The 8162-nt window shown below is 30.1% G+C and overlaps 1 protein-coding gene across 1 annotated transcript; it reads right to left on the bottom strand.

Annotated features, from left to right (window-relative positions):
- Positions 1-5381: 5381 nt before the first annotated feature.
- On the bottom strand, positions 5382-7603 carry LOC113865525 (protein HYPER-SENSITIVITY-RELATED 4-like). The gene is made up of 2 exons (XM_027500133.1): positions 6416-7603; positions 5382-5900 (listed from the first exon to the last, which is right to left on the bottom strand). Exons 1-2 carry the CDS (start codon positions 7430-7432, stop codon positions 5550-5552), a joined length of 1368 nt encoding a protein of 455 aa, XP_027355934.1. The 5' UTR covers positions 7433-7603; the 3' UTR covers positions 5382-5549.
- Between the last annotated feature and the right edge of the window lie 559 nt (positions 7604-8162).

Below are 8162 nucleotides of genomic sequence, written 5' to 3'. Positions count from 1 at the left end.
ACAAAATTATGTGAATATGGCCTTTGAATCTGCTATGAATAGTTATGCCATGTGTCATGTATAGTGGAGTTTTTACAGTAAATAGTGCTTTTACAAAGTGAAAACCTGTCAATGACAATTTTTGGAAACTTAAGAAGAATCTCTGTGATTGTCAGCTGCAACTTAAGTTAGGAATGAGCTTAAAAGGGAAAAAGTTGTCATTGACAATTTTTTAGGATTATATATGACCCTTAAAGCTACAAAGCTCATGCACAGGGAGAAGCTTCAACTTGAAAGAGAGAAACTAGGTAGAAACGAGAAAAAAAGAAGAGCAAAAAAAGAGTGAAAAAACTTTTAAAAAAAATAATTCAAATAGTTAGTTTAAATTTTCAAAAAGTATTATAGTTAACAAATTTCTTGAATATAGTTCTTGATACAACTATGAATTCACAAAAACACATTTTGGAATAAGTACATGCTCAAAATTAAGTAATATTTATTATTTTTGTTATTAAAAATATAATTTTATAATTAATGTAAGTTATTAATAGTAAATTTTAGTTAATAATAAATTATTTGAGTGGTAAATAAATTTTTATAAAAAATATAAAAGTAAAATATATTTAAATAAATAGTTAAATACTTTATTTGATATTGCTTATTAAAATAATTATTATAGTAATTTTTACACGAATTGGAATATATGAAATACATTTGTTAAACTTTTTAATAATGTTATAAGAAATTAAAAAATATATTTATTGATTTTCTTAAATACTGAAAAGTTAATAGAAAAATGTATAATATATTTATAATTTTTTTTATAAAGAACATTGTTATAAATAATAAGTATAAAACATTTTTTGATTTTGTTAATTAGTGTTCTTTAAATGTACTTTTGGTAAACTTATTTAATATTAAAGTTATAAACTTGAATTAAAAATAAGTATTTTACTACTAATTGTGATTAATAGTGAGAAATGAATAAATAATTTATGATTAAGTAAAACAAAAGTTTTTTTAATATTTGAACAAATAATTTTATTATGATATTAAATAACTATTATTAATTTATTTAAATAAATATTATTAAATATATTTCATTAGTAAATACATTATTTAAATATCATAATGTTATATGATAACTATTAATATAATATTAAAAGATAATTTAATATTTGAATAGTTATAATATTATTAAATATTTATAAAAATTATGAAATAATAGTTACAAAAATTATAATTTAAATTTTATTAAATATCATATTTTTATATTATTAATTTAAAAGTTTAATAATATAAATATAATTTAAATAATATGTAATTATGATAATTATGATATTATTATGTAACTATGATATTTAAATAATGTATTAAAATATTATTATTAATATTTTTATAACTATTATTAAAATATAATAGTTGTAATATTATAATTAAATTATAATAATATTAAATAGTTATAATGTTTAACTATTATTAATTTAAATATTATTAAATAATGTATTTAATGATTAATTAATTATTTTTTATTTCATGTGAGACTATTATAACCTCGTCACTTCATAATAACGTTGCCTAGGCTTGGAAAATATAATATTTTACAAAATGATGGACTTTATTGTATTGCACACATATGTCAAATATATATAAATGATGACCTTATTAATGTATTGGTTAAATGTTAGAGGTAAAAAATACATATATTTCATCTTTTTTCTAAAGAATGCATAGTAAGATTAGATGTTGCTATATTGCTTAGACTACGAATTCAAAGTCTATCAACGATTGATTCTACTAATCTCAATATTATAGCACTGTAGGATGTGCATGAATAGTTACTAGACAATTGACCTAAATCAGACGATGTTAAAGGTTCAAAAATAGGATTAAAGTAAATCACACAACATTTTGGTTTGCTTCTTGCTAATTCTGACCATAGGATAGCACAATATGATCGTGGATACATACCTTTTTTGTTGGGACATGTTCTAATATTGAATAAAAGTAATTTAGTGGTCCATGAAAAATTCTTACAGTTGTTGGTGAATGTGAATGAAATTGGAATGTATAGTTATGGTTTAGTATGCCTTGTTTATTTGTATAGAGGTCTAGATTGTTGTTTATGACAAGATATTAAAGTATTTGTGAATGCCTAATTTGTTGCATGTATAGGCATGACACTTGCGCCTGTGGTTTGCTCCAATGTCTGGTGAATCAATAATATTTCCATTTGCACTTAATTAACGACACATCGATACACTCCATACAGAGACCTTAGAAATGTTAGAGTGACATTAGAACAAATGAGATTTTATGATTCTTGAACAATGTCACACATTGCTACACACCATTGTGAGGGGGCTTCATATGAGGTTTTCTATTGACCAAATACATTTTCAATTACTTTTTGTTTTTCCATCCATGTTTTTTGATATGTTATTGTGTGTGTATATCAAGCTTGAACTTCACTAATCATCATTTTTATCTTAAAAAAATGGTCAGATCCAAACACTGGCTTAATACATTCTACAATTATCTTTGCACAAACTTTTTGTGATCTTGTGAAATCTTTACCTAAGTACAATGATGTGGCTGATTATACTTTTTGATTTTTCAAAAATACTTGTTCTTTCTCAAACTAGTCTAAACAAATCATCTACAATCTATGTCATAATTGACACATTTATAATAAAATGTATTTGGTTCAAACTTGAAAACTTGTAGTTCACTTCTTTTGATATATTATAACACTTAATTGTTCATATAATAGTTTCTCTGTCATTAAATTGCATTCTAACATACAAATCTTCATCTATCTCATAATGACCTATCAAACACAAAAAAAAAAACTTAAACTCATGTAAACAATTAAAGATAAATTTATTACTACAAATATAATAAAACATGTCACATACCTAAGTTAGCATATTTTAGAAATTCATGAACTTGCATAGCATTAACATCTAAAGCATGTATGAACGACATGTCCCAGACAAATGTTGGCTAATCACTTGATTTGATAAATGAGAGTCCTTATAATCTACATCATCATTCAAATCTTGATCATCACCATCCTTACCACTTTTATAATCTTTTCAAAGTCATCATTGTCGTACGATTTCTAAACACTAGCAAGCACACTAAGAATTGCAACAAGTAATGAGTAAATTTAATATCCAAGTATCGTCTCCATAAAAAATTAGGAATTCAATTACCACTTCACAGAGTAATAACTAATTGAGCCATATGAATTTAGAAGTTTTTTAACATGTAAAAGTAATAAACTAGAACAAGAAAAGGTAATAAACTTGCTGTAAAAATAGAGTACGAATTTTGTGTTAAGATGAGATATGAATGAAGGATAGTTAGGAATTTATTTCACCAGAATATCAATATCAATTCAACTATGTCTCTGAACAATCAAGTAATTAGTTAATTGACAATCAGTTTCACATATTAATAGTCAAAGGTTAATCCTTTGACTCATTGACCCTAACAATCAACTAAATCACCCTAATCCCTTAGGTGAAATTCAATTTCAAGTAGCATTAAGAATCAAAACCATAGGATTGCAGAATTAAGTTCACTTATCCCTAAGAAATCCCTAATTCTAGTAGTTAATTCAGATATGAGAATCAATTCCAATTCTCATTGGTAAAAGTTCCTCTTTTATTAATCAATTGAATTTCCATTCAAAAATTACGTTGACAACATAATCAACCACTCAATTAATCCAAGAACTCAAAGTTCAGAGTCAAGAATTGAATAAATACATCTATTCCAAATCTACAAACTCCTAACTACGAAGAATTAAGCAATGATTACAACAAAGAAAGAGAAAGAAGGAATAGAAGAGGAAGAACGCAGAAGCATCGTCTTCAATCGATCCCCAATCTGATCCTTCTAGGCTAGAGCTCGATGTTCATCCCCAATCCTCTCCCTTACTCTCTCTAAATGAAGTAAAAAAAATGAAAAATGAGCAAAAAGATTCAAAAATCTGAGCTTTATCTAGTATTTATAGAATTTTTGCCTCTGTGCGTTATCACTATGCTCCACAAGAGTGGCCACGCAGAGGCTTATATAGTTTCTAGAAGATTGGAACGACCACTTTTGTTGATAAAAGTGATAATGCATGAGGTCGAGTAGTGCGCTTTTTCACTTTCTTGAGTTAAAGTGGCCACGCGCTAGTTGCCTTTGTACACTTTTCTGGAATATCTACTTTCGCCAATAAGAGTAACCACGCACTACTCGTTATGTGTGAAGCTCTTCTGGAACGCTCACTTTCGCCAGCGAGAGTGGTCACGCACAACTTTACTGACATTAAAGTCCTCTGGAACGTTCACTTTTGCCAGCGAAAGTGATAATACACAACGTGTTCTTCTGAGAAACTCTCTGGAACACTCACTTTCATTGATAAGAGTGACCACGCCCAGACTATATTCTATAATTATTGTTTTTTGAGTCTAGAATTGCTACTCTTCCTCTATCTTTTCATTGATTTTTCATCTTCATGAGCTTTACTTAGATTATTCCTACAAAAACATGATTAAATTCTTAATTTCTAAACAGAAAATTCACAAATGTTAAAATAACTATGTATTTAAAGAAAACCTTCAATTATTCTATTTTTATGAGTTTTTCTGCTTTTTCTAACATTTTTTCCTTATCAAATGGGTTAAAACTACATTAAAATACTAATAAAATTATGGATTCATCAATCATCGGTCACTTTTAGTGTTCTTTTATTTTCATTTAACATTTTTGTTAAAAATGATATTTGTATATACACCAATAGTAATTTGTTTAAAAACAATATATAACTTAATGGTAAGAGTTAGACTATGACGCTCGTGATAAATTTAAAATATTTGTTGAATATTATTATTGTTATTTATTATCATCACTTGATATTATATTCTAACTCTTACCTCGTGCTAGATCCAAAATATTTGTTAAATATTATCATTGTTGTTTATTGTCATTACTTGATATTGTATGAAATCTCCAAAAATACATATTTGATATTGGTAGATTATACTTCACTATTTTTTGAGCCTCCACTTTAATATATTGACAAAGTCAATATTTTAGTGATGATTTTTAATAACTAAATAAATCATTTTTTTATAAACTTGCTAGCAGCAATAATTTTTTAATGTATAAAAATTATGTTTTTTAAAATTCGTCAATGATGAATTTTTAATGTATAAAAATTATTTTTTTAAAAGTCATCAATGGCAATTTTTTAACGCATAAAAATAAAATTTTCCATTCTAAAGATCGCCAAGAACATTTTTTACTATTAACTAATTTTTTTATCCTCCAAAAATTATTACTGACAATGTTTTCTAAATTTCATATTCATGTAATATTAGTTAAAAACTTATATTCTTACTTTCATAATAAAAGGCCATATTTAAAAAAAAAATTGACCCTATAAAAAGGGGTCAGATTAGTGTAATCCTTAAAATACCACATTCACCTGTTGTGTCAGTCACGCTTATAGTTGTTCCCTTTTTCTGTTGTTGTTTATTTAGTTTTTGATACAAAAGACGCTTGTATTAAATCTAATTGCCCTTCTCTATAAGGAGATGGAGCAGGCTTTTGACAGCAATTTCAGGGTCCTCATACTTCAAAAACTGCTCACCCACCTCTGCAGGAGTGACATTCGTCGTCCCTAGCAACTTGTCTACTTCATCAAAAAGTGGGTGTTGTGTGATCCCGAGGTAATTGGAAGCCAGCATTTTGAACCCGCATGGGGTGCAGTATGTCATGTCGATGTGCACATCCATTCGGCCAGGGCGCAACAGAGCAGGGTCCAATTTCTCTTTGTGATTGGTTGTGAACACTATGATCCGCTCATCCCCACAGCTCGACCACAACCCATCTACGAAATTCAGAAATCCCGATAAAGTCACCTGCAATCGACATCAACATAATCATAAATTCCAATATCACATAACAACACAGCCACTTCATTTTACTTATCCTAAGACCCTCCATTCAATCCCAACACTCTGTCAAATTCACACAACAGATTGTGTTTAACGAGTAAAATCAATTGGGTCCTTAAATTGATGAAGTTAACAAGTAAATGTAATCTGATTTCTAACAACGTGACCAAACTAGTAAAAGACCAAATTTACCTTTAACCAAATTAACTAATATAATATAATTATATTAGAATAAAAACACATTTTTCATATTTAATTAAAAAAATTTAAACAATACCACACATTCTAATATAACCATATATTCTTTTCATAGTAGGATTGGATACAACTTTTTAATTTCATTATCAAACTAGGTTATGTGGTAAACATCACAATGTAACAAGCGAAGCGAAGTCAACAAATATTGATATTTTTATTGGAAGTATGATAAAGAAAATGATAAATTGATGGAGAGGAAGACAAAACAGTATTTGTAGTACCTGGGGTTTTTGATCATCAAATAGGTGGTGGGGCATAGTGGTTGCTGTAAGTGTAATCACTGGTTTCGGCTTAAGCCTATCATGGAGCTCAAGGGAACAATCAATATCTTCCACCACAAGAATAGAACGATTCGCCGTCGCAATCAACAACTTCCTCAACTCAGAATTACGCTTAACATCAGTCAACTCCAAATCATAAACATCAAAATTCAGATAATTAGCCATTGCAGCAATCAAGCTCGATTTTCCAGTCCCAGGAGGCCCAGAAAGCAAGTACCCACGTTTCCACGCTTTCCCCACACTCCTATACAAACCCCTTCTCTCCACAAACCTATCCAAATCCTCCATTATCATACTCTTCATATCTGAATCCATCGCCAAAGTCTCAAACGTCGCAGGATGATCCAAATTCACGCCCTGCCACATCTCGCGCCTCCTCCCTCCCATTCTCCGATCCCTCAGAGTGAAGAGCTTCAGCGTCTTCCTCTTCTCCCTCGCCTCTTTCGCCTTCTCCATCACGTGTTGTAAGTACTCTCGCAACACCATCTCCTTGTGCTTCTTGTGGAACCGCAATTCGAAGAATCGAACCTCCGATCTCAAGGTGGAGTGGTAATCGTCGGATTGGATGTATTTGGAGGGGATTTGTTCGGAGACGAGCTTCCAGTTGAATTGGACGCCGTTGAAGGTGTCGGAGATTTCGTTGTTGCGGTCGATGAGGAGGGAGATGTGCGAGGATTTCGCAGGCATGGTGGCTCTGAAGCGCTTTGTGTTGGGTGTGGTGTGGGGTTTGAGGTAGAGTAGTGCGGCGTGGAAGAGGTGGTTGTTTGTTAGGGCTTCGAATTCGTTGATGACGAGGGTGATTTCGGAGGAGAGTGCAGTGAGGATTTTCGAGAGTTTGGAGTGGAGGTAGTGGTGGAGGTCGTGAGGGAGGTAGTCTCTGGTCAAGGAACGGAGGAGCATGGCGGTGGCCGCGACGGAGGCGGCGGTGGAGATCACTGTTTGAAGTTTAAGAGTCATTGTAGGTATCAGTATCGTAATGGAATGGATAGTGAAAGAGAACGACGATTTCGTTGGTCAGAGTCGTCTCCTGCGTTTAGTACATCATGGTTGTTTTCTCGTCGTCGTTGTCGTTTTGCATTTCTCCATTTTGGCACACAAGTCGTTGGATTTAATGCTCAGGAAATAGCTATGCAATTTACTCCTTGACCACTGTTTACTTCTCGCCTGACAACAAAAGAAAAACGTTGGATCTCTGCCCAATGTAAGAGATTGAGAAAAGTCAAAATATAATTTGAAGTGAAACAATTTTCAAAAGAACTTAGATTCAAATGCCTAGGATATTGTTTCAGGTACGAATTTATTTAATCTAACTCTTTTTCAACTTTATTGTGAATCAAACACCCAAAAAAATTGTTGATTGTGAACAATTGTTAAAAGGCACATCATTACATATACTATGCACCTTTTCTACAGCAACATTGTTTACGGTAAATTTTAACAAGTATATAAATAAATTCAAAGTAATCTCACATTAAATTTTAATTTTTTATTGTGTTCTTATCGTAATTATTTAGTAACATTGTAAAAAGAGTAAAAATAGAAATAGAATAGAGCAGAAAGAGAATTGTAAAAGAAAAATAAAGATAGAATAACATAAAATTGGAATAAAAGTAATTGCATTGCAAAGATAAATTGCAACAATAATACAAACATAAACATATAACTTTTAACAATAAATTAACACAGA

This window comes from Abrus precatorius, unplaced genomic scaffold, assembly GCF_003935025.1.
Source record: "Abrus precatorius isolate BTA unplaced genomic scaffold, Abrus_2018 Scaffold4, whole genome shotgun sequence".
Classification (NCBI taxonomy): Eukaryota; Viridiplantae; Streptophyta; class Magnoliopsida; order Fabales; family Fabaceae; genus Abrus; species Abrus precatorius.
The sequence above is the reverse complement of the archived record's forward strand: the minus strand, read 5'-3'. Positions and strand labels throughout refer to the sequence as shown.